General features: G+C 32.8%; 2 protein-coding genes across 3 annotated transcripts; one reads left to right on the top strand and one right to left on the bottom strand.

The window, feature by feature from the left end:
• The first annotated feature begins 1,123 nt into the window (after positions 1-1,123).
• LOC115455766 (cilia- and flagella-associated protein 57) lies at positions 1,124-9,335 on the top strand. Of its 2 annotated transcripts, none has more exons than XM_030184472.2 (22): positions 1,124-1,584; positions 1,887-2,036; positions 2,244-2,523; positions 2,588-2,704; positions 2,952-3,109; positions 3,208-3,320; positions 3,476-3,581; positions 3,920-4,061; positions 4,139-4,343; positions 4,425-4,642; positions 4,707-4,855; positions 4,941-5,355; positions 5,442-5,582; positions 5,656-5,796; positions 5,873-6,016; positions 6,086-6,317; positions 6,401-6,594; positions 6,883-6,979; positions 7,254-7,423; positions 7,828-8,007; positions 8,077-8,271; positions 9,046-9,335. In XM_030184472.2, exons 1-22 carry the CDS (start codon positions 1,520-1,522, stop codon positions 9,178-9,180), a joined length of 3,747 nt encoding a protein of 1,248 aa, XP_030040332.2. In that variant the 5' UTR covers positions 1,124-1,519; the 3' UTR covers positions 9,181-9,335. The 2 variants fall into 2 exon arrangements, with proteins under 2 accessions (XP_030040332.2, XP_030040322.2); XM_030184462.2 differs by lacking the exon at positions 6,883-6,979 and adding an exon at positions 6,679-6,775 and having other exon boundaries at positions 1,125-1,584.
• Positions 9,278-16,989, bottom strand: LOC115455791 (probable very-long-chain enoyl-CoA reductase art-1). Its single transcript, XM_030184512.2, has 5 exons — positions 16,683-16,989; positions 16,047-16,405; positions 15,640-15,856; positions 13,496-13,688; positions 9,278-10,142 (listed from the first exon to the last, which is right to left on the bottom strand). Exons 1-5 carry the CDS (start codon positions 16,686-16,688, stop codon positions 10,015-10,017), a joined length of 903 nt encoding a protein of 300 aa, XP_030040372.1. The 5' UTR covers positions 16,689-16,989; the 3' UTR covers positions 9,278-10,014.
• Between the last annotated feature and the right edge of the window lie 316 nt (positions 16,990-17,305).

Here is a 17,305-nt window from a genome sequence, read left to right as displayed (position 1 = left end):
TATCAGCTGTAAGTGAATCAGCGCAAGTAGTTATCTCTTCCCCGACATCACAAGACAAAGAGTCGTCTGATCCTACGTCAAATGTTCAATTTTCCGATTTTATAAAATTACCAGAGAAAACAACTGTGGCTAAAGAGAAACAGCGTCGAAAGAAGCAGCATGCTACTGTATTAACCTCAACTCCACTGAAGAAAGATTTGATAGAAAAGGAAAATAAAAAGATAACAAAAATACAGAAAGAGCAAGAGAAAGAAAAAAGAAATGGAAAGGTAAGGGTCAGGGAAGAAGACTAAGGTGCAGAAGGGTGAGGGTCCCCAAAGGGCAAAGAGACAGGTTCTTCAAGATTCAAACGATACATCAGTCTCAGACACTAACACTAACGACTTGTGCCAGGATGACGAAAATGATGATGCAGAAGACGCAGGAAATAGATGCTTGATATGCTGTGAATTTGGACGAAATACTCGAGATGTGGTACCGCTGTACCACATGTGGATTAGTGGGCACACGCAGAATGCACTGGATGGGATTCTGCCGAAGGGTACGTCTGCGATATGTGTTAGTTTTACTTGATCTTCATTTCCCACAGGCTGACCACCATTGCCCCGAAGTAAGTGCAATGGGAGTCAAACCTATTTTTTTTTTAATCTTAATTTTTCCCAAAGTTTATGTACCAAATGATTAAAACTGATCTCAATTGTTAGACAAATAAGTGTTTTTTGTTATAAAACATAAGCAATAAATATTTGATATTGAAATAAGCTTTTATTTGAAAACTTGCTTAAGTGACTCCCATTACCCTTTTCTACCCTACACTTACTTTTATAGGTCCATAAAAATTTTATGCTTTCCGTTAAATTAAGACTTTCCGCGGGAGTGCAGTGACGCGCAGAAGTTAGCGAGTTAATAAAGCGACATGCCGGCCTTGTGCACGGTAAGAGGAAGCTGCGACTTATCTCGGATATTGCCGAGGATGTGCAGACGACATTGAGCGCCAATCAGGTGAAATCCAGTTAAATGATCAACGCGCAGTTTCCTTGTCTTTCTTGACTGTTTAAGATCTTTTCTCTGGTTAAAAAAATCGGTATGATTTTGTTACTTTTACGTCACTAAAATTAAAAATATATTAGTTTACCTACCTAATTATCAAACACAACCACTTCAAGATACCTAAACGATAATACAAAGTCATCATTTGTGTACTTCATAATCATGAAATTATATACTTATTTTATTAGTTATAAATATTATACCCACGCTTAATAAGAATAAGTATAAAAAAATAATCTGAATAAAGATCTCCCCTCTTTTTTGGAAGCTGGTAAATTCCAACCTCGATACAACTGCAATCTCCTTTAAATATAATGAAAAACAACGTGTCTGTTTATAGAGTTACCAAGACAACTTGAAGTCAATAATGTTGATATTGGTTGATGTATCGGTCTCTGGTTTTATATTTCATATAATCTCGTGTTTATGATAACTTATTCGTATTTAAATATTTTTACAAGACTAAATCATGGCAACGGCAACACCGCCAAATTTATCTGCTCGTATATTTTATGGTCTCCGCACGGACATTCAGTGAGTATACAAGTATACGTTGGTTTATGGAGACCTTGTTATATTTGCCCAGTAAACATCCTTGCGTAACACATGTATGCGCTGCAAGAATTTGTAGCTTATTTTACGTAGTTTATCTTAATATAATAACATGCATGCACTCATATACATTAAGATATTTTAAATTATCAAGCTGTCTGACAGCGCAAGCATATATCCTGCCGATGCATGGATAAATACTGTTTAATAATTGAACTATTTTCCGTGATTGATTGAAGTTTATTTATTTTAATCATTAATGAAAATGGTTTTATTTTTATCAGGTATAATGCTCACTACTTGACAGAGTCTGAAATCATTTACCCAGCTGGTGGGGTTATTGTCATTCATAACCATCTACAGAAGAAACAGAAATTTATAAGGTTACAAGATAAACATAAGCCAATAAAATCCTTGGTACTGGCGCCAAATAGGTGGGTACTACTAGTGCTATGCTGGTACTTACTAGTTAACATCATTTTGTTTATGCCTTAAATTGTCCACCTCATATATTCGAATTTTGATGAGAATATGAGTAATAATGATTAAATGTGTTCATAATATTATACATTCAGACAATCATAAAAAGAAATTCGAATGGTATGAATGAATATGAATTAGGTGGTTAATTTTTATTTTAGACGCTGGCTTGCTTTAAACGAAATTGCTGATGAGGGTCAGAAGCCGATTATTACAATTTATGATTTAACAACATACAAGAGACGGAAGATTCTCACAGTTCCTTTCGAAAATTCCACATCCAGAGAATTTGCTTGCGTACAATTCACATATGATTCCAAATATCTTGTGGCCATAACAGGGGAACCAGACTGGTATTTGTATTATTACAATTGGGATAAAGGTAAAGTAGAGAGCCACGCTAAAGCTCAGAATCCAAGTGGACAAGGAGTTGTGGAAAGCGTAAGTAGTTTTATTTTAAAACGTTTTGTTAAATATTTTGGATTAATAAGGCAATATTTTTTAGGTGCAATGCAATCCCTCAGATGCGACGTTAGTCGTTATTACGGGCCCGTACACATTTCGTATAATGAATGTTTCTGAAACCGTCTGGCGTCAGTGGGGTTGGTGTAAGGCCGAAAATGTTAGTGCTCTAAAGCTTTTTAAAATTCACGTTTTAGCAGTAAAATTTATTTTATTTATTTAATTATACATATAACACCATAACAGTTAATACTAATGCGATGTTATACAGATTTAATCTTAACAATTGATTTCAATACATCTATGCGCCATTTCTGTGAATTCTGAATGAAATGCATAATGAATATCTTGGTAAGTACCCTACCTGTTACGGAAAAATAAATTGTGTCTATCCTGTTTTCATATAGATTAATATCACCAGCTGTATGTGGCTCACGGCAGATAGAATCTTGTTTGGGACCGACAATAGCATCATCATGATGGTTGAAAACGGTGAGCTTCGACAAAACTGTATTTTTCGAGCAACCGAAGTCACGGAAATGTCTTTGAAAAAAGTAGAAGCCGAGTAAGTGATTCATTATTCAAAACACTTAGTTGTATTTATTGTTGCTTATCAGTTCCACTTCTTAGTAAATGTATATTCAATAACTAATATCCACATAGGACGGAGGAAGGCGATAAAACAAGTACTTCTAGTAAACAAGACACAGCAAGTGAATCTACTGATTTTATAGAGGAAAGCTATCCAGTTACATGTTTTGTAAATTTTGCCAAAGGTATGTGTGATATTGATCCATCGCATACATCTGGACATAAACTAATAAGCATTTCATTTCATTTTACTCCAATCTAAAAATATGTACATATTAATTTTTACATTACAATCATCATTTAGTTGCTAATGTTAAATAATCATTATTTTGTAACACAGGATTCGCCTTCGCATGCGGACCTGGTTATGTTCACATGTTTGAGAAAGAAACACCACACAACTGGAGAAAGAGAAATCTTTTTAGAATTTCAAAGAAATCATACAAGTAAATATTATCCATGCATAACTTTACGGCAGAAATTATATTCGACACCTTCAGAACGGAGATTCTGAAGATATTGAGGGTTCTTTTGTATGACCGTGCATATTTGTTTCGCCTGTCTTCTATCGTCCACACTCTAAATCCCTTCACTCTTATTTCCGCTCCTTTTAATGTCGACAAAGCATGAGCTAGATTGACACCTATATAAGTGATAATATATTTCTGTATTGACAGCTAAGCAAGGCTTTTGCGTAATTTCCGCTTTTTAAATTATTCGATTGCTTCCTAGTACTTGAAATGTCAACAATGCTTACTCACTCATATACCCTCCTTTAATGCAGGCACACTCGTGAAAATCCAATGTGGTCACCACTTGATGCTATACAACACATTACTATAGATCCTAGTCAAGAAACACTTCTTATAACAACGTTACGTAAACAACTCTACTACGTTAAACTGTTTGGACAGCACATGATACAGGTATTAATATGTGTTGCATAGAAACATTATGTAGATACGTATATAAAAATGAACACAAATTGAAAACAATATTTTAGAATCCTGAAATAGCGTTTGCTGAACTCGGTCCAGCTATGCACTATGGTCGTATAAACTCTCTCTCAATGTGTGCTTGGAAACCAATTTTTATGACATCCGGCGAACAAGACAAGAGCATTAGAATTTGGAATTACATGACTGATGATGTGGAAATGATAAAATTATATCAAGAGGAAATACATTGTGTATCTCTGCATCCAACCGGTACTAAAATAAAAATATGTAACAAGAAGTTCAAATTCTACAAGACGTCTTTAATTGACACCATTCCGTATTAATTTGCAGGATTGTTTTCAATAGTAGGATTCTCAGATAAACTTCGCTTTATGGTGGTGCTAATCGACGATTTTGAAGTCATGCGAGAGTTTCCCATTCGTAACTGCAAACAAGCCAAATTTAGTACGAATGGACACCTTTTTGCGGCAGTTAATGGACAAGTTGTACAAGTTTTTTCGTCAGTTTCATTCCAAAACGTGTTTAATCTCAAAGGACACAATGGAAGGGTAATAAGTGCTATTTATATATACATTGTCTCAGAGTTTTATTACAATCGATGTATTATTTCAGATTACGTCTCTTGCGTGGTCTGCTAATGATTTAACTCTTGTTTCTTGTGGAACGGAGGGCGCTGTATACGAATGGAGTATGTCATCGGGTCAAAGAGTCGGTGAAGTTATTTTAAAAACTAATCAATTTAAAGCATGCGCAGTGAACAGGTTAATTTATCTTTAACATGCCAAATACATCATTTTACTAGGTATTTGTAGACCTGACGTCATGGATCATAAATGTTATTTTTAGCATTGGCAAAACTACGTACGGTGTCGGTACTGATGGGGAAATTAAAGAGATCGGTTCGAATACTATTCGGAGAAACATTGGGCTTATTGGATGTGCTTTGGACACCATTGTGTTGTCACGTTCCGATATGATGCTTTTCATTACTGGCGGTGAAGGCGGCGTAACATCTGTGCAGTTGCCATTATTAGATAAAGCTATTTTTAACGAGTTTCACATGCATAATAAGAAAGTAACAAGCATAGCTTTGGCTTACGATGATCAGACACTAGTGTCGGTTGCCGAAGATGCTTCGATTTGTATATGGAGACTCACAAATGCTGATGGAAAGGCAATTGCTTTGGACAAAGATTTCGCTCATTCAAAAGAAATATTGATAAGCAAGAAGGATTTGCAAGAGAAAATTAATAGTATTAATGTAAGTTTCACCGTACCATAACGCTAACTACTATTATAAGTTATTAATTATTCATATATTTAGCATATTGTTTAATGATATTACAGTTGTTGAGCACAAGAATGAGTGAATTGGAAACTGAACACACATATCAACTCCGACAAGCTGAAGCAACTCAAGCTGAAAAACTGAAAGAAGTGCATGAAGGATATTGTGCTGCTATTGAAGAATTAAAAGAAAAGAATGAAGTAAGCAAACAATTAAAGAAATAAATACTTCGTAGTTTATTTACTGGAACTCATTGCAAATTAAAATTTACAGAATATGGAAAGTGAACATACTCATGAGATAGGAATGATTCAACAAGACATTGCTAAACTTCGATCCGGTCACGAAAGGACACTTCAAGGATTAGAAGCTGATTTTAATATCAGACTTATTAGTGAATACGATAGATATCAGGTTAGTTTGTATCTTAAAGAAAGATTAATTATGTAGGAAACTATTCTTTAATAATTTATTTATATTAATTATGTAGAGTCTCGAAGATAAAACCGCTCGAATGAGAAAAGATTACGAACAACGTCTCGAAGAATTAGCTGAGAGTAAACGACATGCTTTACGGGAAATGAACAACATGTTTGAAACCAGACTCGAAGAAAAAGATTTGCTTCTGCAAGAGGTAACTTAAAACTAATTAAAGGATAAGTATGATTTTATTTATATTAAAATATTATTGACAATTCAATAGTTACAAGAACAAGCAGACATGGAAAAACGTGAACATGAAACAATAAAATCGTCGATAGAGGAAGATGCTGATCGGGAAATAATAGAAATAAAAACAGCTTACGAAGCCCAACTTAAAGAAGAGAAAGACGCAAACGTAAGGCTTAAGGGAGAGACAGGTTTAATGAAAAAGAAACTAATAAGTGCAAATAAAGAAATCGATGAATTCAAACATCAAGTTACTCAACTTAAAGGTGAAAATACACCGCAATTAACTGTTAGTAATTTACATGTATACTAATGTTTATTTATCTAAATAGTAAAAATAAAATTTCAGCCGAACACAAGCAATTTCAAAAAGTTATATCTACTTTGGAGAGAGACGTAGCTGATTTAAAGAAAGAAATATCTGAAAGGGATAATACTATACAAGACAAGGAAAAAAGAATATATGAATTAAAAAGGAAGAAACAGGAACTAGAGAAGTACAAATTTGTGCTTAACTTTAAGATAACTGAACTGAAAAACCAGGTAAGATGCCATTCTAGTAAAATATTAATTTAAAAGAGCTTTGAAAGTATATTTTCGTCATAAAAAATCTTTCGTGGTACTTAGATTGAACCCAAAGAACGAGTTATACGAGAATTAAAAGTTCAAATCGATGACATGGAGAACGAGGAATTGAAATTATTGAATGTTAAACATGATCTCGGTACGATTCAAACCGCAAACAACCTCGCAGTCCATACGCACTAGTAAACTAGTCCCATTCCACCAGGAAAAAGTTACAGCTGCAATATAATTTAATTTTCTCTACAGATAGATCCTTTAGAACGAGATATTAAAGCGAAAAAAGTACGCATACTTGAGTTAGAGGAATCTTTGGAAGCTCTTCTTAAACACAAAGCTTTCCGCGGTAAAAATATTTCAGTTGTAATTTTTTCACGATTTATGTAGATACAATGATGTCATTGCTATTGTCACGGTAGAATATTAATTTTCGCACCTCGACTGTGTGCCGATTCGTTTAGTACGCATAGTCAATTTCTGCACCCACCACATTATGTAGTGTTAATTGACAGTATCATGTCGCAGGAGATTACTCGTATTACACATAATTTCCGCATTGTAGATAGAATTTCAAACTGTACTATGTATGTATGATTTTGAACCTGATGTTTTATTTTTAGAACTTAAAATTAGTCAGTTGAATGAAAAACTAACTTCGGCCAAAAAGGATTTTTTTAGCGAAGCCGAAAGAAATTTGACTTTAAAGAATACATTGAAGAAAATTAAAATTGATTTACATAATATGACGGCGAATTTTCAAGATCCAATGAAGCTTAAACTCAACGTTAAGGTAAACGATAATATATTCACACTGCTTTTTGTAGGATGCAGTATAGATGGTCCGGTTTTTTATTGGTTTACTATACGTTATCTGCCATATTTCACATGGATAGAATATTAATACTAAGGTAAATACTCTTACTTGTGTAAGAATGTATAATACCTACGAATTATTTAAATAATATTAACTTTATGTAGATAGTTGTAAAAATACTCTCAGTGGCCTTCTAATCGTCAAGAGTTCTGTAGTATTTATTGTATTTCTGAATTAAATAATAATTAAGTATGAAAAATTTAGCACTGTGGTCAAAATTTAGATACTAATTTCCCTGATTTGTTGGCAAATTGGAACCGATTTCGAAATTATGTTACGTATCCCTGTTATTAAATGATTAATATTGGCTAATTTCTTAGGCTCTTTTCCACAAATATGTGGAGGATATAGATTTTGTGCGTAGTCGTGTGGCTGAAGACGAAGCTATACGCGAGTTTAACAGACAGCGGGACCATCTCGAGAAACAGGTGGCAGCACTCAAACAACAACTTGAGAAATCCCTTGGGGGATCCAAAAGCGATATTGGCAAAATCATGGATGTAAGTATCAACAAAAAAATATAAAAAATTCCTTGTCTCAAATGCTTTCAATTAAAATTTTAATTGCAGGAAAATTGTACTTTGCTTGCGGAAATCAACAATCTGCGTTCGGAGTTGAAGTCTACCAGAACGAGGTGCTTTCAAATGGAATCTATATTGGGTCTGTCGGCCCGATACATACCGCCCGCTGTGGCGCGAGCTAAACTCAAACACGTCACTGAAGACCGAGAAAAGCTTGACGAGAAGTTCAAACAGAAAATTGAGGTAAACATATTGTGTAGTTTAAAATTCACTGGTATACCTAATACACTTAGCAGTATAGTCACTTAGTAGTATGACATTACTGCGGTATTCTACTATTTTTATTGTTCAAAAAGAAGTATGCATTTGGAAGCCTGCTATTGGGGAAGCTCATCTTAAGGAAATAAATTTTGCAGCACTGGTGTTTTATAATTATTGTAATTTTAATAAGTTCTCTAGGAAAACAATTAATTAGGAAACTTTTCTTACGTAGTATCCAATCGCTTTTGTGGTCTATTCCTGGCACCAGCAGTGTGCGACTATTGTTCTCATTTGATGGACATTATAGGCAACATAATTATTGATGTCCAATCTTATGGGGGCCATAATATGCACATTTTCAGCGCCATACCTTAATTCAAGGGGACTCTTGTGCGAAGACATGTGTCTTTAATGTTAATGACCTGCCAGGTTTTATCCAATAAAATAAATTTCTCCAGACCGTATCGATGTTTCCAGATCGAATCTTTCCAAGCCCTGAATGGAAACAGATGCACGTTTGTTTTGCGATTAGCAATTTACAACCGACGCTATTCGTTCCGCAAATAAATTTAGGAAATGTGTGAGCGCGATACCTATGCTTGTCATTTCTTTCACATCTTTCTTTCATTCGGTTCTTGATATTATTAGGTCATGTGAGGTTAATTAGTTACACGTTCAAGTATGAAGTTGTTTATATTTTAATTATCATAGAATCTGTATAATCTGTATTTTAATAAACCTTAAATATTATGACAGGAGAGGCAAGAGATTATCGTCGCGTTGAAGGAAGAAAATGACCGCTTGCTGGAAAAAGTTCGTTGTGTTGACGAAGTCGAAGATCCATCGGAACCGGAGTCTAGTGTTACACATAAGGGACATCAAAATGTGTAGCTTGAACTTGAATTCATTTTAATCTTCACTTAGCATTTAATTAACGATTCTAATGTAGCATGAATTATATTTTAGATTATTATAACTAAAAATGCGATTTGGAAAATAGTTTTTATTGAATATAAAATTAAAATAAACATTTATTTGAACATAAATGCACGTTATTAATTTAACGGAATATTTTACATTAACTAACCCTTCAATGGCTTAGAATGAATTTTAAATAATAAATAACTACACAAAAATAACTCTTACATTAAAATTCATAACCCATTTCATAATATTTTTACAACTATAGGCGTCGAGAAATCCTTCACCAACTAGTAGAGCGTTATGCAATACCCAAGCAAAAACACGAGAGTGGCGAGAGGACAAGTTTATACTCACATTACCATAATTATTAATTGTCTACTCTCTACCTGAGGTACATAATATACAGGGTGTAACAGTTCATGGTTTATTACTTTGTAATGAAAGTCTGTTTTTTTTTATAAACCTATTAAGATTTATAATTTTTCTTTAAAAATCTTATTTATTATAAAAAAAACAGCGATGACAAAGCATAAAATGAGTTAAATTTTGAAAGAAATTGATTGTGACATGATACAAAATTTTAAAAGAAGTTTTGCATTTTTCTTTAAATTAAAAACAGTATATATATTTGAAAAGGTATAAGATAAATGAAGGCTAAAAACGGAAATGAAATATTGATAGATTTTTAAGAAATGTATATTAGCGAATTCTTTTAAATCGTCGCAATAATCGACTTCACCCACTGAACTATTACACCCTGTATAAATAGCATCTCGCCACTGATTTGACTTAGAAATGTATTTAAAGAACGAATGGTAATATGGCTTTACGTCCTTTCGGGTAGTTGGGGAATTCCTTTTTGTAGTTGCGGTGTTTGCCGAGCGCCCACACAGCCATCTGATAGAAACCAGCCGCAGCGAATATACCAGCTGCAACGAAATAAATAACCCATTTTAGAATTTATTAAAATTTCTAAATATAGAAATATTGAATATCTACAAAAAAAGTAACATATAGGATAATAATAATATAATTTATGCAATTTACATAGTAGATATACTATTATTCAGGTTTAAAAATATCTACAGGCCATTTTTTAAATCGTCACATAAGAGTCCATCAAGTAAATTATAATCTGACTCCGTATAAAAGAAACCATCGACCAGTTTTTAACTTGTTTGTTAATTATAAATTTTTCCATTTTCAAAGTAAAGAGCACGTTGCTGGTGAATTAATGCCATTCGTCGACGACGTCTATTCGACACGGACATAAGAGTCAAATACGTTGACCTCTTTAAACAACAATGAAATATATTAATAATACAATGAACGAAAATTTCAATTAATGATTACTTAGTCTTAAATCATTAATGATGTTATTCACAGACGCAAAATATATAACACTAAAATCTAAGGTATCATAAACCGTAAACTTAAGAGTAAAATGTAGAATACATATTATATTGATTATAATGATTAGTGCACATAGCACAGTGATTCCTTAACGGACTGACTTTTGTTAGAGTACACTGGGTGGGTGAACATAGCTTTGTCGGTGGTGTGTTTCTGTCAACGAACAATCGCCTTACCTATAGATACGTACGTCAGAATACCGGATGACGGTTCTGACGGACAGTACCAACATTTTTTATATACGTGCATGGCAGTGACCCAACTACACCTGATGGTAAGTGGAGTGGGGTCCAATACAATGTCGACTGACAGGCTGACACCACGCGACACACTTTCGTGAGTTTTACACCTTGTACGGTGGTCGTTATCCGGGCGAATATAAAATATATCCTGCCACCACCAAAGTCAAAAGTCGATAAATAAGCGAGATCCTTCAGATAGCGGAACATCTGTCTATTTCTGCTCTGCTACTGTGAAGACGGAAAATTGATTATAATGTTAATTATGCAATTCTAATGAAATATAGTCGGTATTTGTTCCAAGTAAATTTTCTTAACCAAGTTAAAATACTTAAAATAACTTGACTGAACTCGTTGAACTTTTAAGACAATGCGTATTTCCTAACAATTTATCAGGTGCAGTTAATTTCAATTAATTAACGATTTCGTAACGTCTATTCTACATTTCACTCTATGTGTGGATAATTTTACCCATAAGCTGTTTTAACAACAAATCTCGATGGTGGCTAGATGCGGCACATCGAAGGTGAGCTAGATAATAAAAATATCATCAAACAGCGACGATAAAAATGATTCAAATTAAATTCTAACAATTTTTTTTCTATATATTTTACTGTGATGAAATACACATACATTAATTTAAATTATGCTAATCATATTCGAATGTCAGGTGAGTTCATGAACGTATGCATACCTAACGATATATTATGGTAAACTATACATATATAGCACAGTTGGCTTTAAATGCAATAATGCACGATTATCAATATTTGTTAATTAAAAAAATTATAATGCCAGAGTATCGCAAATAAATCATCAACCAGTGGTTTGTTAACCTTGCTACCAACAAATTTGGGCTTCGATTTGATTCAACAGTTTATGGCCGTGGTTAAGGGCAGCCATTTTGGGATTTGCAATATTAGTAATTTACCGACTTCAAAAAAAGAAGGAGGTTGTCAATTCGACGTGAATGTTTTTTTTAATAAAATGTTTCGCCTATAGATAAATATAGTATATTACTTTTATTACAATCGATTAATTTATTTAGGATACAAATTGCGCTAGGTGAGTTGCTATCTCTTCCTCTCTACTCATATCCATAAGTTGTACTAGTCTTTGCTCGTGATTTCGCCGGCGTGAGAAAAAGTTTTTTTACTATAAATATTTTTCCAGGAATAAAGTAACCTACATGACTCAGTAGTAATATCCTATTAGTGAAAAAAAATTCAAAATCAGTTTAGTAATTTCTGAGATAAGCGCGTACAAACAAACAAACTCTTCAGCTTTATAGATAGATAATTGTAATTATATTCATTTAATATTTTCATCACATAAAAGGCACTACAAGAGTAAATAATCGGGATAAAAGGTATATGCTAACCACGGACATTGTCTCTATGTGTGAAAATGAATCCAAATTCTATCAGCAGATTTTGCGTTCACTTTTAATAAACCAATCCAATCATTTTACGGACTTTCGTATTTACAATAAAAGTAACGAGCAATGTAAAAATCTTTTCTCTAAATGCACAGGATATAATCGATATCACCCTACTAAAAACGCACCTGTACAATCGTGATGGGAATTAATGCTGTATCGAATAAATTCCATTAGCATGCGATTTTTTGTGTCTTAGCATGTTAAACAATCATAATAATGCTAATGGCTAATATGACACATAAATTAAAAACGATGTGAATTTTAATTTACTACTTAATAATGAACTTGCTGTTAGCTCGCGATAGACAGACCAAGTTCAATAACATATTTACATACTACAACTATACGATATTATTTTATATATTATACCATGAATGTACAAATTTTTTTATAAAATTATCCTCAATATTTTATACAGGCCCAAAATATTTGAAGTAAAATTCAGACATTCTATTTTCACCATCATTTGCTGAACGCTCTTAACGCTTTATTTCTTACTAGCTTTTGCCCGCGGCTCCGCCCGCGTTATAAAGTTTTTCGGGCTAAAGTTTTCCGTTATAAAAGTCACGCTGTATAATTTTCTGGGAGCCTATGTTCTTCCCAGGGTCTCAAACTGTCTCCATACCAAATGTCATCTTAATACGTTGGGTAGTTTTTGAGTTTAACACGTTCAGGCAGACAGGTGCAGCGGGGGACTTTGGTTTATCATATATTTTTGTAGAACTTTTTAAGAGGAACAATCCCGTCATACATTATTGTTGCATTACTTTAACCGTTTACGCAGCGCACGCAACGGAAGCTCTCAAAACTAATTAATAAATTTTCCCCGTTTTTGCAACATGTTTCATTACTGCTCCGCTCCTATTGGGTATAGCGTGATGATATATAGCCTATAGCACTCCACGAACAAAGGGCTATCCAACGCAAAAAGAATTTTTCAGTTTGGACCGGTAGTTCCTGAGATTAGCGCGGTCAAACAAAAAAACTATTCAGCTTTATATAATAGTATAGATTATATATTTATGTACTTACTCAACTATTACACACCCCCAGTTCTCAATATTTAAACACGTAAATTATTTACGCTAAAAGATTCATTTATCCAATACTAGTGTACACTGTTGTGCATTAATAATCTACATATAAGATATAAAAACTTGCAAGGCTATTATAAAAATAATGATTTTACCTGGAGCACAGTGGGTCATAATGGTGAAGAATAACCAGGAGCCAAATTCATAGGTGTAGTTGGGGCAGGACACATAATTGAACAGCAAAGAGAAGGGATTTCCGTCTGGGACTGGTACGCGCCTCACTTTAGTGCCTGGAGGACGAAGATTCTTGAAAAGAAGATGAATGCTGAAGTTGCCTAGTTCACAAATCTGAAATTTATAATAAAGCACACAATTTAGTTAAAACATGTAAATGAAAACATGAATAAATAACATAAGTTATTAACTTTATCATGCTTACCATTAATGTTAATTGTTATGTTTTTAATTACATGTTATGGAATTTGTATTACAATGTAATACAGAACAGTTGGATAACAACATTAGTTTGCCTATAAGTAATGGATGTATAAGGTGAAATATTACAGATTTTTTTTATTGCTTTGAATAACGAAACGAGCTTTTCCTTCGCCTGATGGTAAGCGATACGACCGCCCATAAACAATAGAAACACCATCCAACACCTTGAATTATAAAGTTATTATTGTTTGGTATTCTACTACACTCTCCCTCCTGAGACATGAAAAGTTAAGTCTCATTAAGTAGATTATAATTTTACGCAAAAATATATTACTGTCTAATCAGAATCTATATTTATTGAAACACTATTTCTTAGAATAGTTTTTCATAGCCCTTAACAATAATTTAAAATATGCAAGTGAAAAAAACCAACTCAAGTGAAAATATTAACACTAATAAAAATAAAAATAAAATAATTTATTAGTCACACAGGCAAACATAATTGCACCTATGATAGGTCAAGATCTATGATAATAATTATTATAATTAAGAGTAACTTTTATACCTACAGACCTTTACAGACATTCATTTATAGAAGTAAAATTGAAAACGCAAAGCATAAGGTAACTACGAGCTTCCTCGGGTTTGGTAGGTAAGATAATAAAGATATACTTATATAAAAATATTAATATAAAATATTTTTAAGAAAGCGATGCGATTCTTACTCTAAAGAACAAATAGGCCCTCACCTAGTTAACCTACCAGCCTTTCACTGGCTTGCTTGTTTATAATATCACAATAGTTATATAAGTTAAAGCATGAACATTACTGTTAATAATGAATATTTAAAAATCTTTTTGTAGTAGTTGTTACACAAACCTGCAATGTATGTCAAATGGACTTTGGATATTATACAAAGTTCAAGGTTCTGCGTCTTTACATCAATAACTGCCAAATAAACACAAAAGCCTAGTGGAAACAGGTTATCTATCTACAGATACATATAGATGCGGTGTGGAAATCAGCCTGGGCACATATAAGAAAAATATAGATGTTCCATGTCTATCCATTAAATGTTTGTGTAACAAAATGCATATTATATAAATATGAATAGAATGAAAATAATAACTTTTAAAATTTTTGTCTACTTGCTCAAATTTAAACATCTAATAATCTAAAACTTGCTCATGCTGCTACAAATGTTTGTTATACACAGATCATATTTTTCAGTTTTTTGCATACCTTAATCATCAAAAGACCATTATCTATATAATTATCTGGTATAACTTAAACAGAAGTCATATGATAATGCCTAACCTTACAACCTGTATTAACCATAATTATTGAAAATAAACTATTTCACATAATATTATATGAATTGTTTGAATTTTTTTCAGAACCTGTACCTAACATTTTTGTACTCCTTTTTAAACACAGATGAGTGTGAGATTTAGCAGAAGTCAAGTTAATATTAAGGAATGCAGAAATATAAATTAATGTATATCAATATAAATATTTTGGATACTAAGTTTCATACATATTTCAAATCAACAGTTTCTTTAAACCTAGTTAAAAAATTTAGAAAAATAATGACACTTACTTAAATCTATTACCCTTTCCACCGTTAATATATTTGTAATAAATATTGAATTCAATGTTTATATATTGATCACTTGATTACCAGTTAACTATTGATGTGCTTATTAAATCAGATATAGTTAGCACAATTACTGTTAGAAATTATTTTGAGAGGAGAAGTAATGTAGAATAACACAAAATATACACAAAATTTTAAACCTCATTAGTGTGCTTTTCAAACATTTGCAACAAATATTTAAAGATTACAATATTATGTACTTACAATGAAACCAGCAAGCCCCACATAGAAATATGTTCTGGATGGAGGTGTGTACAAAGGATGGTTGACATGGTAAGCCACATACAATGTGAACAACCAGTAATATGAGCAGTTCTTGAACAGGTTTCTCAGAGGCATGGTACCATGTGAGAATCGATGGATGAACAAAGTCTCAAATATTCTCTTAGCATAATGTGCCGACCAGCATACAGCAGCTACACTACAACAAATTTATAATCATAAAATCAAATTTCACATCTTTAAAATATATTTATGGTACATACTTTTTTGTATATTACGACATTGTTATGAATTTTACCTAGTTCAAAAAATGAATATTGAAATAGGTCGATATTGATATGCTCAGTTATATATAGATTGAAAATATTGTATGGATAAAATTGACTTACGTTGCTATATCACCTGGGCTAGTTGTTTGTTCTCCATATAGAATCCAAGGCCTTTGGTAAACCCACAAGTAGACAAACAGTGGACCCGCATATTCAGCTAAAAACACATTCTTCCAAGATATTTGTGGACCTAAATCCTTCACATACAGTTTGGTGCCGTTATGAATCTTATGAGACTTCAAACTGTCATCATCATTTAGAGTCTTTCCCTTAGCTTCCAATTTTATTGCTTGTCGATCGGGATACAGTGATTTTTTCAAGTTCTGATAAATTTTTTCTTTCACATTCTTAACCGTAGCATCTTCATTTAAGTGAATTTTGCCCAAAGGTTTCGAACCAACAGCATTTAGGATTTCAATCTAAAATTTTTTATGAACTGAACTTAAACAACTTATTAACTTTCATCTTACTAAAATTAGAAATGCGAGTTTGTGAAAGTGTTTGAATGTTTGTTAGAAATCAACGCAGCAACCGCTGAATAGTTTTCGATGAAATTTGCCACATATATACATTGTGCTCTGGATGAATAGGCTCCTTTTTATACCGGAAAAAGGCATTTCACGCGGGCGCAGCCTCGAGCAACACTTATATATCTATGCTTATGTTAAGTTTGTAATATATACATGTTTATTTTACCTCCATTTCCAACGCCGTAAATCTTATTCTCTTGTATGCAGTAAAGTATAAAGTTCTACAAATCAAATTCCTTTTTACCCTACCTTCCTACTTTTACTCCAACTTAACGTTTCCGCATAAATGTTCTTTACACAGACGGAACGAACGCTAAATTATTGAACTTCGATCGGCTGATTGAGAATTGAAATATGACTTGTCATATAGGTACCTAGACAAGAATCGGAATTTTAGATTGTGGCTCGTTGTAGTGAACGTGGCCAAAATTGGAACCAATTGGAACTAACCCCCGCCATTTTGCAAAATGTCATAATTTAAATAAAATAATGTTGCATTTGCCTAGATCCTCAGAACAATAACAACAAAGAGAATTATAATATATATGGAAAAATAACAAGCATCTAAATCAGATCATAGTCATATCCCACTTTCGTGTGTATATTATTTAGCGAATGACAGAAGCGCAATGGAAAGTTTCGATGAAGAATTATTTTTATTTTGTGTTTTATTAGACGAAGAAAATTATAGAAAATGAAAATACCAATATTGAATACTACATTTTGCCAATTTTTCATCTAAATCGGACCGGTAATTTCCGAAAAAAAATATCGTGTATAGAAAAATAT

This window comes from Manduca sexta, chromosome 25 (assembly GCF_014839805.1).
Source record: "Manduca sexta isolate Smith_Timp_Sample1 chromosome 25, JHU_Msex_v1.0, whole genome shotgun sequence".
In the NCBI taxonomy this organism is placed as follows: domain Eukaryota; kingdom Metazoa; phylum Arthropoda; class Insecta; order Lepidoptera; family Sphingidae; genus Manduca; species Manduca sexta.
This window is presented reverse-complemented; position numbering and strand designations above follow the sequence as displayed.

Bases quoted from the DNA above. Each gene is read 5' to 3' on its own strand.
- LOC115455766 (XM_030184472.2), top strand. From the start codon at position 1,520: ATGGCAACGGCAACACCGCCAAATTTATCTGCTCGTATATTTTATGGT. The intron at 2,705-2,951 runs GTTAGTGCTCTA...GTTTTCATATAG, and splicing joins GTTGGTGTAAGGCCGAAAAT to ATTAATATCACCAGCTGTAT. The intron at 6,017-6,085 runs GTAACTTAAAAC...ACAATTCAATAG, and splicing joins AAGATTTGCTTCTGCAAGAG to TTACAAGAACAAGCAGACAT.
- LOC115455791 (XM_030184512.2), bottom strand. The intron at 13,689-15,639 runs GTAAGTACATAA...TATAAATTTCAG, and splicing joins TGGGGCTTGCTGGTTTCATT to ATTTGTGAACTAGGCAACTT. The intron at 10,143-13,495 runs GTAAAATCATTA...ATTTCGTTGCAG, and splicing joins TATGACCCACTGTGCTCCAG to CTGGTATATTCGCTGCGGCT.